The following is a 22,078-nucleotide window of genomic DNA, read 5'->3' as shown; positions in this document are numbered from 1 at the left end:
TGTGAGACGGTGGAGCAGGGGTGGAGCAGGAGAACCACCAGGGAAGGGCAGTGATGAGGGACATCTAGTGAGGAAACCCCTAGCCCGGGAGGTAGGTCCAAGGGACTGAAACGAGTGCTGCTCTGCTCCAGATCCCTGCTCCTCACTTCTACGTTCCTCATGCCCTGACCAGCCCTCTGCTCAGGAACAGGGGTCTGGAGTGAGGGTGGAGTACAGACCACAAGGCCACCCGGCTGCTGTGATTTTCCACTCCACTTTGTGACCCTCAGTAAGAAATACATCTTACACTAGAGACGACCTGGTACTCACACACATGAGCACACACACAACTGAAACAAAAACATTATAAGACTATATTTACATCCTACAATGGTCACTTTGTTAAAAAAAGAAAAGAAAAGCTGTTTGGCTCCGAATTGATGTCATGAGGCACTGTTGGGTGGCCAGACTTCATGCTGGATAGACTGTGGTCCGGCTATTTCATTGGCGCTTTGTACAAGCTCTTGGGTCCTCGTGGATTACTGCTAAATCTGTCCAGGGAAGAGTGGAAGAGCAGTCATCTTTCCTCTGAGTGTTAATGATAAATTTAACTGAAACAAAAGTCACATGGAGGTTCCAAATTGGCCACATCTACTCTTGCCACTTGCTTTTTAAGAGTCTTCAGACCTGTTACCTAGTCACAGATCTTTCCTTGCTAATCTGTGTCACCCCAGCAAGGCCTTTAGCCGTGTGTCTCTCGCCCTCAGCTGTGAATTGAAGCTACTGGTTCCCACGTATGCCAGGGGTGTAGAGTTGTGTGGACAGCGCGGATGCAGATGCTTCTGAAAAACATAAAGCACTTTACACAAATGTGTTCTGACCTTTTTCACCTTCCTTACCTTGTACGATATTCCTTAGTTCATCCTCATTGGGCAAAGTATCAAGTTTTCCATTTATCTGCAGTGTCCCTCTCACTCCCAAGGCAGTTCGCATCTGGCACATACTTGGGGTCTCTAACAAATAACCTGTTGCCACTTCCCATCTGTCCCAACAAAGGGACCACTCGCCATCTCAGTGCTTGGGCAGGACCCTCCCTCCTTTTCTTTGTCCTTTCATGGGACAGGCAGAAATTGGGTGATTTCTGATTTTGTCACTGTTGAACTTCTCTGCGGTGTCACTTGCGATTTGGGTATGGAGAGGGGGCTGAGGACTTGAACCTGGTCCTCCTGTCATGGGGACGAAGCAGCCGTGGCTTTCCAGCCTGGCTTTCATAACCACCGACTTGTGCTGATCTTAGTGCCAAACACGTCGCAATTTTGGCTGCAGTTAAAAGTCTGCCTAGCTCTTGGAAAACCACATGAATGAATAAAGGAATAACTGAATCAGTTAAGCTAAATGTGTCTCAGTCTTGGGAAATACAAGCAGCATATTTTGTTACCTTGTGGACAATAGAATTTCATCCCCGTGGGAGAGCGTGGAAGGAGCTGTGCAAAGAGGGTGAAGTGACGCTGACGGTCTGCTTTCCCCCCAGGTGGTGGCCTACCACTACTGCCAGGCCGACAACACCTACACATGCCTGGTGCCCGAGTTCGTGCACAGCATCGCGGCTCTGCTCTGCAGGTCCCATCAGCTGGCCGCCTACAGAGACCTGCTGATAAAGGAGCCCCAGCTGCAGAGCATGTTGAGCCTCAGATCCTGTGTGCAGGACCCCGTGGCTGCCTTCAAGAGGGGAGTGCTGGAACCGCTCACCATCCTGAGAAACGGTACCACCCAGCAGCCACCCAGAGCCCCCTCATTAGTAGCTCAGAGTCCCCAGGGCGGTCCTCAGGAGGGGGTCAGCTTGGCCCCAGGGGTGGGAGTGAGGTGGGCGCAGGGAGACGTTGTGGGTGAATCTGCATCTCTCCTCCCCTTCCTCATGACCATCTCCCCCAGGTCCCTCCCAAATGGTGCAGTTTTTTAAATGAAACATCTCTAATAAGAATGAACTCCCCAGTCGCACATTTCCAAAGTAGCTAATTTGTAACTAGGTGATTTAGATGACTTACACTCTAGAAACTGTCGCCTGCATATTTTATACTCCCACATAGCAGGGGATACATCGATTGTTCAGGGAAATTGCCAGCATGTTTTGTTCAGGGCCTCTGCTCGGTTGAGTTGACTCTGAAGCCATTTCTGGAAGTCTGAGTTTGTTGCCCTTGAATATCTTTCCTTCTTACCTTTTTTAAAAAATGTTTATTGATTTCAGAGAGAGGAAGGGAAAGAAAGAGAGAGAGAGAAACATCAATGATGAGAGAGTCATTGATCGGCTGCCTCCTGCGCATCCCCAATTGGAGATTGAGCCCAAAACACGGGGCAAGTGCCCTGACCAGGAATTGAACTGTGACCTCCTGGTTCATAGGTTGATGCTCAACCACTGAGCCACACCAGCCAGCTCTCCTCACCTTCTGAGCTAGTTTATCTGCTTTCATAGCATTTCTTTCAAAAGGTGCTAGAGAGACGGAATTGAAACAGATGTTATCATTTCTCCTCAGTTCCCTGGGCAGAAAGTTGGTGCTGATAAATAGAAAACTAGATTAGGTTTGTAGGAGAGAGCCTGTTCTGGGAGTTTATAAAGCAGAGCTCTCACACCCGGCTAGCTATGTGCCTTGGGCCAGATGCTTTGCCCGTTAGGGGTCAATTTTGCTTCCCAGAAATCCACTGAGGGTGTTCTGTTGGTGGGGGAGGGGGCCCTGGGGTCTTTTCCGGATTTCCTCTCTGTGTCGCCTTCACTGTGCTCACCCGGAGACAGTAGTTTATGAAGAGCTAACTATCGTATACATGGGTGAAATTCTGCTACATGTGTGTAATGTAGTGTGTTTCTGAGAACTGTGAAAAGTGGTGGTTTCTTTTTGGCTCGGTGCTCCAGTTTTCTTTATAAATTTAATAGAAAATATGCTTCCGTGTAAAACAATTCTTCTGCCATATATAAACCTTTTTAGTTTTTCCTCACACTTTGAACTGTGCATTAAGTTATACTGGGTGGTGCCATCATATAGAAATGTATAATTTCTTAATTAAAAAATACTTTGTCCTTCAGAGCAGAAAATTCCTGAAGAAGAATACATTATTTTGATAGATGGCTTAAATGAAGCTGAGTTTCATAAACCGGATTATGGAGATACGCTTTCTTCATTTATTACCAAAATCATCTCTAAGTTTCCTGCCTGGTTGAAGTTGATTGTGACTGTAAGAGCAAATTTTCAGGTAAAAAAATTTCGAATCTCTTTCCAAGTCCTTGTACTCAAATTTTACGGTGATTAACACTAACAGTCTGAACTGTTGTAAACGATTTAGCTGCGGGTTTGAAAACTATATTAAGACTTTGAAATACTAGTGCATAGAGCCCCAAAGGGGTGAAACTGTGACCTTTTTACCCCCCAAGGCGCATGTATCAGGATGTCAGGTAAGATTTGCATTAGCATGGAGCTGCGCTTCTGCTTCTTGGGGAGCTAGCTGCTTGAGGTGCCGGCAAACAGCTCTGTCAGAAGTCGGCGTTGTTCCTCCTAGTAGTTATTCGCATGGATATACGGTAGGACTTCTGTTGGTTTGTTTTTGTTCTGTGTGAAGGAAAAAGGGAGGGATGAAGAGGGGCATTTTTAAGACCTATTCTGAAAGAAGACCTGTTTTTTCAGAAAACTTAAACACAAGGTAACGTCTGCAGTGAGATGAAGGATATTTTTAAAAACTCTCTCCCTCACGCTTCCCCTCATTTGAACCCTACAATTGTATCTCAACCACCATTGACTCCTTCCTTCTACCTTGTTTATTTTCAGTAAAGACATTAGATTTTTGCCCTTTTATGATGAAATTTATTTTAAAACAGCATTGCAGTTCTTTTCTCATTAAAAGTGGCATTAGACCTCCGTTGAACTTGATGTGTTTTTTTAATGGGAATTCGATTTGTACCCTTTTCAGTCGTGTTCTGCCCAGTAAGCAGACTCGAGCAGTTAGCGGCGCTCGGGGGCGGGAGCCCGGTGGTTTGTGCACTAGCCGTGTATGTTTTCAGAGGGTCAGTAGCACCTACGTGGCATGGGAGTAATTGTGCCTCCTGTAGTCACTACATTCGATGAGGACATGTACTTAAATGCTTCAGAAATGATACTGGGAAGTTAAAAAAACACACACCACCCAACTCATCTCTGCTGTGAAGTGTCGGGATGCACTTACCTCAGGGATGGGGAGAGATGGGCGGGGACGTGGGGCTTCCAGGGAGCCGATGCTCTGTGGCCAGCTGCTGGTTACCAGGTGTATCTGACTTTGTGAAAATAACACTGTGCAATTATGATTTGTACACTTCAGTATGTATTGCTTCAATTTAAAAGTTTACTGAAAGCCAGCAACTTGAGAAAGTGACAGTGGCTGTCCTCGAGCAGGGCACTTTGTGACGCAGGCTGTCACTGGCACAGCCAAGGAGGCAGTCTCAGGTTCCCGGTTTAGTCACGCAGCCCTGGCATCTGCACGGAGAGGGATGCCTCTTATCTCAGCGTCAGCCGTGTTCTTAGAAGCACAGTGGTGGCTGTGTTTGTCCCTGTTATGTTAAGGATGATGGGTATCGGGTCCCCTCAGGGCCTCGCGGCCCCCTGGCGGGTCCTGATGGGTGGCCTCATTGCTGGGGCTCTTGCATCTCGCTGGGCTCTGAGCCTCCGATCAGGGCCTTGGAAAAGCCTTTACTGATTCAATCTCACATCAGGATTTCTTTCACATAAGCTTTTTATCTTCAACTTATCCTATTACACGTTTTAATACAAAATAATGAGTCCCTGTAATCCATGAAAATCCTCCTTGAAAGAAAACTAGTGAATCTGGTTTGAAATGCAGCTGACACAAAAAAAGAAAACTCTGTGGAGTGACACTGGGTTTTTTTTGTTGTTTTTTTTTTTTGCAGGAAATTGTAAGTGCGCTGCCGTTTGTCAAGCTTTCCTTAGATGACTTTCCTGACAACAAGGACATTCACAGTGACCTGCATGCCTACGTCCAGCACCGGGTCCAGAGCAGCCAGGACATCCTCAGCAACATCTCCCTGAATGGCAAGGCCGACGCCGCCCTCATCGGGAAAGTGAGCAGCCACCTGGTACTGCGGAGCCTGGGCTCGTACCTGTACCTCAAGCTCACCTTAGACCTCTTCCAGAGGGGACACTTGGTCATCAAAAGTGCCAGCTACAAGGTGGTGCCCGTGTCTTTGTCTGAGCTCTACCTGCTGCAGTGCAACATGAAGTTCATGACCCAGTCCGCCTTCGAGAGGGCGCTTCCGATTTTGAACGTGGCCCTCGCATCCCTGCACCCCATGACGGACGAGCAGATCTTCCAGGCTATTAATGCCGGCCACATACAGGGGGAGCAGGGCTGGGAGGACTTTCAGCAGAGGATGGACGCCCTCTCTTGCTTCCTCATTAAGAGGCGAGACAAAACCCGCATGTTCTGCCACCCATCCTTCAGGGAGTGGCTTGTTTGGAGAGCAGACGGCGAAAACACGGCCTTCCTGTGTGAGCCCAGGTACGACAGAACGCTTCTGTCAGCCCTTTGCGGGGACTCTGATGCGCACTTGGGGAAGGACTTTCAAACAGGAATCACGTGTCTTTTCTTTAATAGAAAGGCAGCACAGAATGAAAAACTCAGGAAGGGCAATGGAAAATTCTCTCTGTTACTAACGAAAAGAGTCCTCCCTTTAATTGCTGGAATTTTAGGACTCCTCAGCACATTCGGGTGAGAGAGAAGCTAGGCGATGCCTTGTGCAATTTCTTTGCCATCCATCTTCTAGACCCCGCCTGTTGTCACCCAAGTCACCCGTATGGTGGGAGAGGGATGTCAGCTCCAGGAAACGGGGAACTTCCCTAGAAGCTGCTCCCAGCTCGGGGTCTGTGGACTGTCCTGGACCTCAGCACCCCTCCCTACCTGCCATGTAGCTTGTCCCAGGGTTCGGATGTGGCTGCCTGCCCCTCGGGGAGCACAGCGACCACATCTGGCCCCCTCCTTTTGTACTTGTGGTTTAGCTTGGTGTAACAGATGGGGACTTGGGGTCGGGAGGATTGTGGTTCAGGTCTCAGGTGCCCCATACGGGATGGTGGGGCAGCTCCATCTATGGCGTCGAGGGTTCCACTGAGGACTTGCTGAGAATGGGGCCAGCATGCAGATCTCCTTACTGCCCAGGGTAGGAGGGGTGGTGAACCTGCGGCTCTGTGGCCTAGTGCTGGTCAGGGCGTGGTCAGGAATTCGAAGGTGCAGGTGCGTTCAGGTTAGGATGTGTTCATGCCCACCGCCTCTGCCTGCTCCTGGCCTGTATCATCACTGTCTTGAAGGGCTTCTGCTCCTCTGTCAGAATTGCTCCCGACTCCTGCAACAGGTTTGGCAAGCTGCAAAACTGTCCCCTTCGGGCTGGGCTGGGCTGGGCTGAGCATTTGATCAGATGCTGGGGTCCAGAAATGAGTAAGAACTTGTACCTAACATACCACCTTCCTCCCCACGAATGTTGACAATGTTGACCTACTAGGTCTAGCTGCTGTTTCATGCTGTGATAGTGTTGTTTTCTTGGGTGACACAGGGCTAAGAATTGACCCTTTGAACTTGAGTTTGGGGGGATAAACTCTAACTTCTAGATTATTGAGTCAGACCATAATAACTAGGTAAATCCTATGTCGTGACATATTTAGTCAGGTCAGGTGATTTTCTAGGAAAAGTCAGATTATTTTCTAGGAAAAGATAGGCTGTCGTTGAGTTTGTAGAGACATAAAAACAAGTAGAGCCCTGCTTGGGTGGCTCAGTTGGTTTGAGTGTCGTGTCATACACCAAAAGGTTGCGGATGGATTCAGTTCCTGGTCAGGGTACATACCTAGGTTGCAGATTTGATCCCTGGTCGGGTGACATACTAGAGGCAACAGATCATTGTTTCTCACATCAGTGTTCCCCTCCCCCTTCGCCCTCCCCCCTCTCTCCCCCTCCCCCCACCTTTCCCTTACCCTCTACCTTTCCCTCTCCCCCTTCCTCTCTCTAAAATCAATAAACATATCCTTGAGTGTGGATAAAAAAATAGAACAAGTTGAGAAAGACTTCAACGACAGGTGTAGATTTGTTACCGAGGTTTGAGGCAGAAGTAGTTGGACTGTATGTAGTCTCAGTTAAGCTTCACTCCTTTGTGGGTGGTAGGTGGCACTGAGGTTATGCAGCGTAGGGCAGAGCTGAGAGGGGTGACTGACGGTTGTCACTCGTGGTAGTGGATGGCTAGTGCTGATGCGTTCCCGTAAGCGGGTGTGGGAACTTACCAGGAGCAGGGCCAGGACTAGGCTGGGGCAAGAGATGCACCTGGGATGCAGAGGAGTTGTGGCTTAAGAATTGTGAAAGTCGGCATTTACCCAAGACCCCTGTTGTTGAACTTCATTCAGCAGACAGACAGTATGTAGAATGATGTTGGAAGGAAGCTACTGAATTTAGTTCAGCAAAAGTTTCTGCGGACCCACTACATGCAGGGCCGTATGGCAGATACGGAGATTCCTGGGACAGGGGCCCAGTTCTCCAGGGCTCCCCACGCAGGAGGGCAGGTGAGCAGGCAGTGAAGGGAGCCAGGAGGGAGCTGCACTGCACCTGGGCCTTCGGGAAAGAGAGGAGTACCTTCCCCTGGAGGAGACCGTTTCTGGAAAGTGTTCCACATACGTGGTAGCATTTGAGTTGGGCCTTGAAGGATGGGTAGCATTTCTCTTCCTACCCCAGTTAGTGTAATTTTCCCCAATTATAGAGGAAAAAAAAGAAAAGAGTCCAACGCCCAGAGGCAATGACATTTTGCTTTTATTTCTGCCCCTTTCCGTGCATTTTAAACATTTTCCAAATTTTTTTTTCTTTATTAAAATTCCCATTCTGCTTGTTTTGCTCAATACATCATGGACATTTTATAAAGCTGGATATCTTAGTAAAATGTCATTTTGCGTGGCCGTGCAAAACTCCCAGGAGGCAAATGATACCCTCATTGGAGGGTTTTTTTACATTGTTTCTTGGTTCGTTATAAACGTAAAAAAATCTATTGTGAATATCTTGGTGCTCTTCAGGAACGCAGTGGAGTTTGAGGGAGGTCTGGATTAAAATCCTGTTTCCATTAGTACCTTTGTAATTCCTGCGCACAAATTATTTGAACTCTCCAAGCCTTATCCTCTTATCTGTAAGAGGAGGAAAAGCATCAGCTCATTGTGTAACGATGGCTGTTACAGAGAGAGGTCCTTGAGAGCGTCTGCTTCTCCCCTTCTTCCTCCCTCCCTTCTGTCCTTCGTGGTTTTAATTGAACCCAGGAGCAGAATTATCAGCTTAAAAAGTAAAGTTGCTCAGAGCCTTCATTCACATCACCTAGGCTTAAACACGACTCAGATTTTGCAATATTTGCTCCATCTGTTATTTTTTGTTGAAAGAAATTAGACATCATGATACTTTCCTGAAATAATTGATTATAAGCCTCAAAAAAGAGGCGATTTTCATACTTAACTGCAATACCATTACAGCAACCTAAAACATTAATACTAATTTACCAGTCTCATCACACACTTAGCTGTGCTCAGATTTCTCCACTTCTGTTTTTTTAGTATGTATGAATCTGGATCCAGAAGAGGTCCATAAGAGGTATTTTATTGTTTTGCTTAATCTGTAGATTCCCACCTTTTTCTTTTTTCTTTGCATTTTATTTGTTTAAAAAGAATAGCTGGGTAGTTTGTCCTGTTAGTTTCCTGTAATATGAATTTTGCTGGTTGTGTTCTCATGGTAGTTTTTAATGTATTTGTCACCTTTATGTTCTATAAATTGATAGTTAAATCTGGAGGCTCGATCAGATTTTATTTTATTAAAAAATTTTTTTCTTTTGCAAAGACGTTTAATAGGTGGTAGTGAGTACTCCCATCAGGAGGCACTTAACATCTTAATGTCTCTCGGAGCCTTTGGTGATCATGTCCCAGATCCTTTGATTCATTAGGGTTGCACAGAACTCTTAATTTAGGACAGTCCCCATCTACTTTTCCCCACATCATTGACTTTAGGAATGAATGGGTAGGATTTCAGTAGGTGGAACAAGGCTGTTGCAGACGGGAGGAGCTGCGTGAGGCATTGCATCAGAAAAGCAGGCTGTGTTCTAGCAAGAACAAACCTTGTTTGACGGGAGCTCTTGTCATGAACACAGGAGTGGGAAGAGCTGACATAAAGGATGTGTCTGGGGAGCGCGGCCTTTTATCAGCTATCGCTGAAGAACCTGTGAAGGTTCTGGAGGGCAGATCATCTATGTGGACAGTGTGGTGCATGGGAACCACTGTGGCAGCCAGGAGTAGGGACTTGTTGAACTTGGCTTTAGGATATGGTGGGGTGGAGATGGGCCTTGCTGGCGTGAGATAGACAAGCATGGCTTCGCCTTGTGGGCAGAGTCGAGGAGAAGAAGGTGCTATATCAAGATGTTAAGCCTCAGAAACCAGGAGTGGCCTTGCTCTCAGAAAGGAAAGAAGGGCAGAAGGTGTGGGATGGGATTTACAGAGCAGGAGCTAGCTTTTGTTTTCAGCACTTTCAGCTTGTGGGGTCTGTGGAACCCCAGCTAGGCAGGTTCCAATGGCAAGTGGGATCTGCAGGTTGGAGGAGAAGTTGGAGCTAGAGTTTGGCATCACTGATGGAGATACGGTGGTAGGACTTGGTGAGGGCTGTACTTAGAGGAAAGGGAGCGCTGGACTGCTGGGGCATTGCGGATTTCAGGGAAGGAGGTTGGAGGTGAAGGAAGATGAGGTTTGACAGGAAGCTGTTGGCTTTTCAGTTCAGGAGATGGGTCCTGGATCCTTAGGGACTCCTTCCATTGGGCTGTGAGGAGTAAAACGGGGGATGGCCAACATCCTGGGGTGGAGAGTGGAAGGGTGGAAAGGTTTGGAATTGTTTATGAGTGTGGGAAGGGTTTTTGTTTTGAACGTAACGGGAGATTGGGGCGTTGTTGGAAACATCTAGACAGTGTGGGGGAAACAGAATCCATACAGAAGGAGAAATTGGAAATGCAAGAGGAAGGGGATGGTAAGTAAGGGGCGACTCGCCGCCTCTGTGTTTTCACTGAATCTCTTCATAGCACATGCAGCCTTAAAAGTCATGCCTTCCGCTATAATATAAAAAGCAATCTGTTAGTCTCTTCCTGCCTTTATTTCCTCATCTCTAACATGGTTTATAACCTATTTGGAAACAGGATGCATCTGGATGGACACTGTTGAAAGTTTTTAATCATCTACATTAGCAGCTATCAGAGAACACATTTAGGAGAATGTAGTGTTTTTCATAATGTGTATTTTTTCCTCCACAAATACCTGTTTTCCCCCCAAAATTCAGCACTTCACAGTTTTCAGGTTGATAGAAATGAAAATAATTCACATGTGCAGAAGTCACTGTTGTTGGAGTAAGCAGCCATTAGCATCTTTTCCAAAGAAACTGGCTCAGACAAAGGCATAGAGTCCACAGGAGACATGGAGTCCTACAGACATGGCGGGGGAGGGGAAATGGGTAACATGGCTTCTCCATGAAACGGTTAGTCAGGGATGCATTGGTGGGACCAGTTGAATGTCCACCATGTGCCCAGACATAGCAAGTCCCCTCATACATCTTAACTTTCTTTCCCCAAGAAAGCTGTTCCAGCCAAGCCTAGAATTCTAAGTGTTTCTGATCATGAGCTGTTGCTATGCATGATCCAATTTTTCTTTCCTTCCTGTTATGAGGCCTTGCCCTTTGGCCCACCCAGGTTTATCCCCAGAGGTGATTATCCTGAGGGTCCTGTGGTGGCGCTGCTCTATCTGTCCATTTGTGCATTCATCCATCTGTCTATCCAAGAAGTACACATTTGAGTACTTACTAAGTGTTGGGCATTTGCTAGATATGGTGACTGTACCTGTGACTCAGACAAGACTCTTGGTTTCATGGAGTTTCCAATTATAAGGTGATGATAGAGTGATGGATGAGGGACAGAGTGGATGTCACAGGGCTTTCCCCTGGATCACTCTACAGAGACAGGGGAATCCAGAGGAAGCCCTTAAAATGACTTGAACAAACAGCTTTGGCCACCTTTTGTAAAGAGGCAGTGTCCCACTGTTTTGTGTGGTGGTGCTGAAGTGCCAGGGTTTCGGGGTTTGTCTGGTGATCTTCTTACCCGAGGGCCATGGTGCAGTGGAATAGGGTCTTTTGTCACAAGTCTTCATGTTTCTGACCCTAGGAATGGGCACGCTCTCCTGGCATTCATGTTCTCTCGACAAGAGGGCAAGCTGAACCGGCAGCAGACCATGGAGCTTGGGCACCACATCCTGAAGGCACACATTTTCAAGGTGAGACACACCACCATGAGGACGGGTCTCATTGTCGTTGTCATTGTTTTTTGAGTTTTTGGTTTTGAAGATTGTCGACAGCTTTATCAGGCCTCTCAGAGCCCTCCATGAGCCCCATTCCAACACAGCCCCCTGCCTTCTCCTTGAACATTCTGACTTACAGTCCCTCAAGTGTGTATCTCAATGCTAGGGTCATGTTTTGCTTTCTCCCCCTTTAAGTCCCTTTTAAGTTTCTTTCCACCTGAAGTTTTCATTTCATTCAATCCCTTTTGTTTCCCTGTTATTTAGTTGTCAAAGAACATGAGTTACTTAACCTCTATTTGTTTGTTTTTGTAGTCAGTTTATTTTACCAAATTTAGATTCAAGTTCAAACTTGACTTCTAGTTTTGCACCACCTGGATTTTCTGATCTTATTTCTCATGATGTAGTTCACGATCTTCTGTATTTCTATCATTTGGTACTTGTATCTAGAAGCTTAATCAGATTCAGGTTTGATTCCCCCCGCCCCCGCAGGGTGTCATGATTGCTTCCTAGCTGTACTTGGAGTTTAAACTCCGTATAACTCTGTATGGGGTTTGCTGCATCAGGAGGCACAGCATCTGTGGTTGCTTCTCTGGTGTGATGCCATCAGCCACTGCAGGTCTCTGCCTGGACTCATTCATTCATTGTGGGTTACAGAATGGTGATATTTTATCATTTATTCTTCCTTTGACTGGAGAACTTCTATAAAAGAAGAAACTTCCTTCGCATCTTCCATCTCTTTACCCAGGCCTACAGTTCAAGTGGCAAAGGCAGCTAGTTCCTTGCCCTTTGGTTTTCAGGAGTGAAGGCTCACAGGCTCGGACATTCTTTGTCACAGCTCTCACCATGTCAGCTTGTATCCGCACCCTCTGGGGCATACCCACTTTCAGCCCAGCACTGGGGGTGGGAAAGGAGATGCTGAGGCCGGTTTGTCTCTGATTGCTTCCAGGGCCTCAGTAAGAAGACCGGAATCTCCTCAAGCCATCTGCAAGCCCTGTGGATCGGGTACAGCACTGAGGGGCTGTCTGCCGCCCTCGCCTCTCTCAGGAATCTCTACACACCCAACGTGAAGGTGAGCGAGCCTCCCCTCTGCGCGGGGAAGCAGGGTCCCCAGCCCCCGTGCCAGCTGCCATTTCCCCAACAGCCCTGCCCTCCCTCCCCCTGTGCTGGGTGGCAGCCAGAGGCGTTCTTTCCCTGAAGTAAATCACACAGAGGTGAAGGCTCTGTTACCATCTCTCTCCTACACTTTAGCTTTCCCTCGGGCAGGAAGACGTGGGTGGCTGGGGCTGCTCTGTGAGCACGTGGTGACTGTTTCAGAGCCTGTTTCAGAGCCGATGTGATATGGAAGCAATTCACAAAGGAAACCAAAGGTCAGAGGGAGAGTTCCGGGGAAAATTGATTTTTAAAGTGTCCTGAGTTTCTAATCTGGACTATCTCTTTATGGTTCAGAGGAAATTACACATCGATGAGGGATACAAAGCGGTGAGGACACAGAGGAAAACTGCTGCTGAAGGTTTCGTGTACATGTGTTTACGACCATGGAAAGTGTATCAGAGTTGGGCCACTGCTGAGCCAGTAGCCTCTTCAGTCTTGATCATTGGCTGTCATGTCACCATATTCTGAGGTTTTTAGGGTAGATTCCCCGCCCCCCTCATTTAACACAGTCTAAGAATCTAAAGCACACAGAGGCCAAGTATCTGGTTAAATCAACAGAGAAGGGTTCACTCCCACAAAGTATGGGAATCACTGCTTTATATGATAGCGGCTTGCAGGCATCTTTTCCAACGCAAAGTAAAATGAGATCATAAATGTTTTCGCATTTTCGATTTCTCACCCACTTAACATGTCTGCTAGACTCCAGGCCTTTCGGCCGCAAGTCCTAACATGCCTGGTTGCCTGCACAGGCTCTGAGGCTGTTCCCAGGGAGCTGGGTGCTCCCTGTGAGCCACCTCCATGAAACAGCCATACCTGTTCCCATCTTAGCATGAGGGTGACCCGATGTGGTCATGCAGCAAAGGACAAACAGAGCCCTGTAAGTTCCCGAGCATGTCTCCCACTTTTTACTTTGGGTTCATCAAACACACCTGGGAAGGGGGCCGGCCACGTGCCCCAGAGGTAGTGCTGTGGGAAACACTCCCCGGGGACACTCCCAAGAGACTTTACCTCTTCTCGCCTTCTGTCTGCACACTGCACCCCCAGCACCTGCACCTTGGATGTGTGTCTGGGGGCTTGGACTTGCAGAGCGCTTCCCATGTCTGGCAGGGGGATAGCTCTACCCCTCTTTTCCCTTCTCTGCCTTCCTGGAGTATTTCTTTCTTTTTTCTTTTTTTTAAATTAAGATATAACTGACATCTAGCATCATATTTCAGGTGTACAACCTAACAGTTCAGTATTTGTATATATTGCAAAATGATCACCATAAGTGTAGTTAACATCCATCACCATAGAATTATACATTTTTTTTCTTGTGACAGCTTTTAAGATCTGCCCCCTTGGCAACTTTCAAATCTACAATACAGTATTATTAATTATAATCACTGTGCTGTACATTAGGTCCCCACTTCCTGATATATAGAGGGGAGAGTGTAACGATGGAGAAGCCTGAGTATTAGAAGGACCTAGCGGTGCTCTGACTTGGGAGCCCTGCTGCCCAGTCCGGGGCCCTGGTGTTGGTGAGAGAAAGACCACCACCTCCAGTTGGATGCAGACAGGGTCTTTGTAGAGATAAAGTGCTGCCTCATCCCGATGGACTCGCCCTGTTAGGGTTCTAGATTTGACGGGCAGGGGGCTCATTGGGTTTCATCCTGACAGGCCCTCAGCCAGGCTCCTGGGAATAGAGAACCCCTGGAGGGACCGCTCACGGGACCCTGTGCTCTGCCCTGCCCCTTTGTGTGTTTACACCTCTGTCCGCACCTGAGGTTTGCATGCCTGTGTCTCAGCTGAACCCCACATACAAGCTTATGGGGCAGATAGACAGGGAAGCTGTTTTTATAGTTACAGAGGGTTAGCTTCAAGCTGCTTCTACTGATCAAAGGAAGCTCTTCCTTTTAGATGGAGTTACTGTAAAAGAAAGGTGGAGAATACAGCTGAGTTTAGACTTCACGTAATAAAATTTGTATTAAGAATTTTGTTTTACTTAGATTTTATGGAAAAGGGTTGAGTTTAGTCTAATAACAACATTGTTTCATCTTTCATCTCAGCTAAAAGTATACTTTTTGGCTTGTCCATAATTAAGAGAATTCTATAATGATAGTAAGGAAGGAAGAAATAAGAATAAAAATGGCAATATCTGTTTTTACTATTTTAATCAATTGTGGGCACAGAAGTTCTTTCAATACAGAGAAAATTAAATGGGAAACGTCGTACTCTGTTGAATATTAATTTTTAAGAGAGTACATTAAAGGTACAGCATAACAATATAACGAACTTGACCCCCCCGGGATTATAAACTTTCCTCTTTAACATGCTTGCTCTTTTAAGAGTCATTCATCTATACTTTGTTTTAGAGAACTCCAGTGTCACCTATGTCTACACTATCCCCGAAATTCTACAACTTGCTTATAGAATTTTGAGTCTTTCTATTATCCTTATTATCCTTCTGTTTCCTTTTATCTTTCAAGAAAAAAATGAAAGGGTTTTCACAGAATCTTGAACAAATTACAGTAATTTAAAATTATGCATGCAATTAAGGAACTTTTTTTAGAGTATTAAATGTTGTCACACAGGAATGGATGTCATTTTGAGCAATAATTGCAGTTTGCCACTTTGGTAAATTAAAGTGACTTCGCTCCCGAATGATTGCTTGGTAGATGAATTTTAATTTTAATGGCATGCCAGTAGTCGACTTCTAACAATGGAATCTCCCGTTACCAGGCCAGCATCGTGCCAGCCGAGACCTTGGCCGGCCCACTGGGGTCTTTGCCACCAGGGCCTCCAGGCTCCCATCCAGCTGGCTGTCTTACTCACATTGGACTGGCTGCCAGCCAGGGGCTTCCCAAGGCTATGACCATGGAGAATTCAGGTTGTGATTCTTCTCTCAGCTGAAGGCAGGGAGGAGAGGAGACAGAGTTAGGCCTGAACTTTGCCTTATGTCCCTTGACTGAGAAGATCCAGTCGTATTCCGCACGACAGGCAGCACACAGTGTAAACTGGTCGTGTGGCCATGAACCTCCACTATCCTATTGTGGAAACAGACTTGCACCTGCCGACTGCGCTGGCCAGTGCCTCTCCTGTGTCTCATGATCACAGTGCTTTGTCTTCCCCCAGCCCCTTTTCTATTTTCTTGCATTCCTTAAATCCAGAAGTTTATAGATAATATTGCCATTTCCAACTGTTATCCAAGGAGACCTGTGGTGGCGATGGTTAGAAAATTGTCATGTAGTTGGGGAGAAATGTAGAGGATGAACCATTTAAACCCCTTCCTTGAATGCAGAGTAATCTTAGCTCAAGCTGCTGCTCATACCACTGGACTGCTCGATGGCGATAATTAGCTTTGTGCCCAGAGATAATCTGGGCTTTATCCCATCACCTATAAAATGGAGGTAACAAAAGAGCCTGTCTTATAGTGATGGGAAAACTCATTGAGATGTTGAAGCTCTTGGAAAAATACTGGGCATTTATTGCGTGGGCAGGTAAATTATTTTTATTAGCACTTTGTCTCCTTTCTGTAGACCAAGACTCTGCTTGTAGGCACCTGAGAACTTCTGGATAAGTCTGTGGCTGGTGGTGAGGAGGAGCTGCCTACCATGAGTTTTTGATGGGTCCAAGTGACTCATGTCTCCTCTCAAATATAAACATGAGTTCTTGCTGTTCTGGGCTGGTGAACAACCTAGGGAGGCAAGACTTCTGGGTGGCCACGTGCCTGGGGCAGAGCGCCCTCCTGTGCCTTCCAGTGGTCAGGGACCTGGGCTCTAGTCCCTTCTAAAGGTTCTGTGAAAGGTGATTGTAATGATAGCAGTTAAGACTTAGCACTTACAGGATGCTGAAGACTGTGCTACATGCTTTATGTGTGTCTTTGTGTATGTCGCATTCATTTTTAATCTTCACAATAACCCAGTGAAGTGAAACTGTTTTTATCTCCATTTCTCAGATGAGGCTAAGAGCAGTTAGTAGCTTGCCCCCAATCACACAGCTAGAAGGGCACCTGGCTAAGAGCAAGCCCACACTCCACAGGTGTATATATCATCTCTCATGTTTACAGCCCTGGCTGCCAACCAGAATCAGTGGGGAGCTCGGAGCCCCAGCCGTGGCAGAATCTCCACGGGTGGACGAATGCATTGGAGACCTTCAGGTTCCCAGGTGGTTTCAGTGTGCTTGTAGCAGGGTGAAAACCATGTGTTAGGGAAAGATCCACAGACTGATTGGGGGTTAAGCAGTAAAAATACCCATTGCATTGCATCATCAAAGGAAATTTTCCCCCCAGAAGCAGATGAAGTGTGAATTGATGACAAACATCTTTAGGAAAGCTTTGCCCCTAAGCGTGTACCATCCAGGTAATGTCTTGTAAGGTATCAGCAAGACAGTACTGAAAGTATACCTTCCTGACATTGTTAGCAAAGAGTACCTGTTGGGTAGAATGGGGTGGTCTACTGGCTGTTTTCTCGGGAGGCACCCGAAGCACACAAAGGTTGAGTAATTTTCTGAAAATCACACAGGAAATTGAGTAAAGGGCTGATTGTGAAATCAGACTATTTACCCCATCATCTTTTTCTCTGGGGCTTATGAATCTCAAGAGGGGTTGCGATTGGCGAGAGAGGGGAGAGGGTAACTGGCTGTCAGAGTCACCCGAGGAATCTATGAACTGTTTCTGCCTGTTTATGGTGACCAGAGTCGGGTGTACCTCAGTGATGTGATGTGTGCTTCAAAAAGGTGCCAGGGTTCTCCTGTATTTCTCTTGGTAAGAATCTGTTTCCTTGGCCTTTATAAAATCCCCAAACATTTCACCAGCATTATCCTATTCTTTCCATACTAATGATAGTTGCTCAAGGGGGAATCATTTTCTAAAAAACCCTTTTGTTTAGCACTTACAATTTTAAATACTTGTGAATCTTGGCGCTACTTTTAAGAGCAAACCCACTTAGATTTGTGGAGCAGGCTGACAGGGGTTAGGATGCATGTTAAATGTCAGGGTTTGCACAGGGACACCTTTTCTGATCTCTCTTCTGTGCATTCTCTGCCTTTCCATCCACAAGTGCTGGCTGGCAGTGGGAGGCTGGAGGCTGAGGTGGTGCTGAGCTGAGTGGGGCTAAAAGATGGTCCCCTCTGATGGGTGTAAGTGACGGGGCGGGTGCTGCTTCATGGGGTATCCTTAGCACTTGTATGCGATCTCTCCTTCCTTAAATGTCAGTGATGTCCTAGGAGGGGATCTGACATAGGCCATCTTGTCATGGAGGGCCTCTGTTTGCCACTCTTCTCTGTGAACTTTGGAATCTTAAAGCCAGCACCTAGTGCAGTGGGCTGAGCCAGAAAATAGGGTGTGAGGACAGGATGGACAGTGCCTGGGGTTGAGGTGTGCATGGGGGGTGGTTGTGTGTGTGGACGAGTGTGTGCACATGGGTAGAATGGTGGGAGTATTCTTTGTAGGGTGGGGACTTTTCTCTGGTGTCCTAGCATTGAAACAGAGACCTGTAGGACTCGATCCTTTGTCACCTGCATCTATGGAGAGGGCATTCCCAGCAGAGGGAACTGTAAGGGTAAAGGCCAGGAGGACAGGGCCAGCTTGACACTGTTGCAGGACAAGCATTGGGCCCAGTGTGGGGAAGTAAAGGGGAAGGTACTGGGGGAGAAGATCAGAGAGGGAACTGAATGGCTGGATCACATGGGGGTTAAGCTTCAGCAGCAACCAGGACTCTTCAGAGTTTACACTTTGAGTTCTAACCTATCTGTATGCTGCACACGATTCCAAGTTGTGGTCTTACCACCTAGTGATATTAATTTCTATCAGTTTGTAAAAATTCTGTCAGCTACTCTTGTGGACACATATCATTGAGATAACTTGAATTTTATATGACTTATCATCTTTCTGTATCTCTTAATGATCTCTTGTGACTCTAGTCAAATGAACGACACAGTCTCTGTGGTTTTCACACCTCGTGGGCAGCCTGGAGGCCTGCCAGCGTCTGTCAGGGGAGTGATTGATGCTGGCCCAGACCGTTGAAGGGAACTATTGGAAGAAATGCAGTGGGCATTTTAATAAGTGTTAAAGGGCTGTCATTTTCTCAATGATCTGGAGGTACGCAGAAGATGTTAATAGAGCTACAATGCGCATACGTTATTCCGTGATTTTCTTTTAAAATCCATAGATAGACTTCCCCTCATAACTGTGTCCAAGCAGTTTAATGGGTGGTGGGAGTATAGTAATTAGACAAAGATCATTTTTTAGGAGTCTCGTGCTGCTGATGATCCCAGGGGCACACGCATTTTCATGTGTTCTGCTTTTTCTACACTTCCTTGTAAAGAAAAGACAATGTTTGCATTTACTTTTGGCCTTGTTATCTCACTGTTAATTATTTAATCCTGTGATGATTATTTCAGTGCTGGAAAAATGAATTTTGTTTTTATTTAGAGTAAGCAGTGATTTTTTCAAAGTGTGGACCTCAAACCAACAGAATCAGTATAAGCCGGGAACTCGTTACAAAGGCACATTCTCAGGCTCGACCCCAGGTCTGCTGAATCAGAAATTCAGGAGGTGGGGCCTGTGAATGTGCCTTAAAACTCTTTTTAATTTTGGTTAAAAACACACGCACAACATAAAATTTGCTATCTTAACTGTATTTTTATTTTTAAATATTTTGACTTACATATAGATGGTGTATATTAGTTACATTGGTTTCAGGTGTACAGTACAGTGATATGACATTTTTATACCGTACAGTGTGATCACCCCACCAATTCTAGTAGTCACCTGTCACCGTGCAAGCTTATGACAGTATTATTGACTAGATCCCCCTTCTTTTTTACCCATACCCCACCCCTCCCTCCTGGTTATCATCCCTGTGGTCTCTATTTTATCTTAACTCTTTTTAAGTGTAGAATTCAGTAGTGTTAAGGATACTCACATTATTGCACTATAGGTCTCCAAAATTTTTTCATCATGTAAAACTAAATCTCTGTACTCATTAAATAACTCTCATTTCATTGTCCCCCTAGCCCTTGGCAACCACCATTCTACTTTCTGTCTCTATGAATCTGACTACTATCGGTACCTCATATAAGTGGAATCTTACAGGATTTATCTTTTTGTGACTGGCTTATCTCACTTAGCATAATGTCCATAAGGTTCATCCATGTTGTAGCATGTGGCAGAAATTCCTTCCTTTTAAAGGCTGAGTAATACTCCATTGTGTGCACATGCATATACTGTACCATATTTTGTTTGTCCATTCAACCATCGAAGGACATTCAATCTGCTTCCATCTCTTGGCTGTTGTGAGTAATCTGCGGTGAACATGACAGTGCAGGTACCTCTTTGAGACCCTGATTTCCTTTCCTTTGGGTATATACCTGGAAGTGGGACTCCTGGATCTTGGGGAACTTCCACACCATTTTCCATAGCTGCTGCACCATTTTCCATTCCAAGGTAACACTGCTGCACACTCAAGTTTGAGAACCACTGGATTAAAATAAGGATACTGCCCACCTCCACAAAAGTTTATGTAAATGTCATGACATTTATGTGAGAAATTAATCTTTTTGGGGCACCTTATCCAACAGGTGAGCCGGCTCCTGATTTTGGGAGGGGCCAATGTGAACTACAGGACAGAAGTGTTAAATAACGCCCCGATCCTGTGCGTGCAGTCTCACCTTGGCCATGAGGAAGTGGTCACTCTGCTGCTGGAGTTCGGTGCCTGCCTGGACGGAATGTCAGAGAACGGCATGACCGCCCTCTGCTACGCGGCCGCTGCTGGCCACATGAAGCTGGTGTGTCTGCTGGTCAAGAAGGGGGCAAGGGTAAGCAGCAGCCTTCCCCAGTGGGTAGGAAATGCCTTTATATCATTATTAGAATTATCGCCTGGGCCAGTCTGCTGTTTATCTCTACTTTGTTGAATTGCAATGAACAGAAATTGCTACGTAAACAGAAGGGATGAGCTCAGGCACTGCTGTGTGATACCACCTGAGTGGGTGCTCAAGTTCTCAGCCTTGGAGAGTGGGGGCCCTGTATTTTGCTTCTAAGCTCTTACTCTGCTTAGTAAGGGCAGGAAAGTACCAGGGAAATCCCTGGCCACCAGCAGTATGAATAAGGCCATCCTTGCAAAAGCCTGCAAATGTTCATCTAGAACTTATCACAGAATTTAACAGCACTGATTGGTTGGAAAGATTTAAATGTTTGATTTTTTCCCCCTCTCCTTATCCCGTTTCTTTTCATGCCTTTTTTTAAACAATAACATGAGTTCTGTGGGTCTTAGAAGCCATGTGTTTGGGCACATGGATCCAGGAGGTAGACAGCCCAGAGTCCTCATTTCTCCAGCTGCCAGTTAGGATGTTGGGCAAGTTGTTGAGGCTGCATGTGCCTCAGGCTTCCCATCTGTAACATGAGCATAGCAACAGTGTCTACCACAGGGCTGTTGTGAAAGCATTAAATAAATCCATATGTTAACATTATTAATAAGTTACTCCAGGGCTATCAATGTTAATTAAATAAGAACAGTGCCAAGTGCACAGCAAACTCTAGGTTTACTATAAGCATTTCATTGGAGGAGGGGGGCAGGGGCATGTGCTTTTGAATAACAATAGAAATAAATCACTGATGTTTGTCTTTATTAATTAGGATATTTGAGGTTCAACAAAAAGACATCAGGCTTATAGTAACTGTGGGAGCTCTTTTTGGTATTTCTCTCAAAAACACAACATTTGGGATGAATGAACTTTAATTTAGCTTGTGGAAGAAGAGAAATGTTGCTGTTAAACATTCCCAGTGGGCGCATTAATGTACTCAGCACGCCTCCACTTCCACATCCAGAGGGCGACTTAGTTTTATCGGCAGACCAGCAGGCCCCTCCTATCCCAGCTGAAAGACCTGTAGGATGGCAGTAAGGGTCACATAGGTGGCTCTTGCAAAGCCTCTGGGTAGGTATATAGAGCATCCCCGGAATTTTGCAAGCAAGAAGAGGCTGGACCCTATGCTCCTCTCCCAGCCCAGTGTTCCCGAGTTTAGACAGGGAATGACCTGCTGCCTGTGGACCTTTAGGAAGTACGCCGCACTCAGCTGGCCTTCCCGGCTCTGTAGCCATGCTTGACATGTGGACATGTCCCAGGTCACCTGCCTGCACACAGCCTCCTACCCCAATCAGATACCACTCAGGAGTCCCTTCCTGCCCTTACTTGTTCAGAGCTGAGTTTTCCAGATCCCTCCCTTTGGCTGGTTCACCTCACTTAGTGACTACAGAACTGCTCTGCTCCCCAGAATGTCGCCTGTCATAGCAGATTCAGAATGTTCCACTCAAGGGACTGGAGTTGGTAAGCACAGGGCTTTGGCTGTGGTTTTGGTCTGTGTCCTCGCACATGCTCCCCAGAGAACTTGGAGTTCCCAGTTGTTTGCTGGAGAGTCAGGGAGTGAGGAGGGTGTCCTGTGGTAGCTGGTTCTACAAAGGGAACCTGAGACCTGGCACAGCATATTCATTACGTCGAAGTAATTCCAACAAGATTCTGTGTTCTCCAGAAAGACACATTGGAGCATGAACCCCATGTACATATGCAGTGGGATACTGTTTGCATGTAGCATTTGTGTTGGACCCACATTCTCA

The 22,078-nt window shown here is 46.4% G+C and overlaps 1 protein-coding gene across 9 annotated transcripts in view; it reads left to right on the top strand.

The window, feature by feature from the left end:
* Positions 1-22,078, top strand: part of TANC1 (tetratricopeptide repeat, ankyrin repeat and coiled-coil containing 1) — a 212,151-nt gene that overhangs the window by 159,433 nt on the left and 30,640 nt on the right. For all 9 annotated transcript variants that reach the window (XM_081141752.1, XM_081141748.1, XM_081141751.1 and 6 more), the window contains 6 exons: positions 1,511-1,742; positions 3,056-3,222; positions 4,904-5,511; positions 11,207-11,315; positions 12,286-12,408; positions 20,049-20,285. In XM_081141752.1, the coding sequence (XP_080997878.1) occupies positions 1,511-1,742; positions 3,056-3,222; positions 4,904-5,511; positions 11,207-11,315; positions 12,286-12,408; positions 20,049-20,285 (1,476 nt within the window). The remainder of the gene's footprint in view (positions 1-1,510; positions 1,743-3,055; positions 3,223-4,903; positions 5,512-11,206; positions 11,316-12,285; positions 12,409-20,048; positions 20,286-22,078) is intronic.

The sequence above is a fragment of the Miniopterus schreibersii genome (assembly GCF_964146895.1).
Source record: "Miniopterus schreibersii genome assembly, chromosome: 7".
Lineage (NCBI taxonomy): Eukaryota > Metazoa > Chordata > Mammalia > Chiroptera > Miniopteridae > Miniopterus > Miniopterus schreibersii.
Note: the sequence above shows the minus strand (reverse complement) of the source record. Positions and strands in the feature narration are given on the sequence as shown.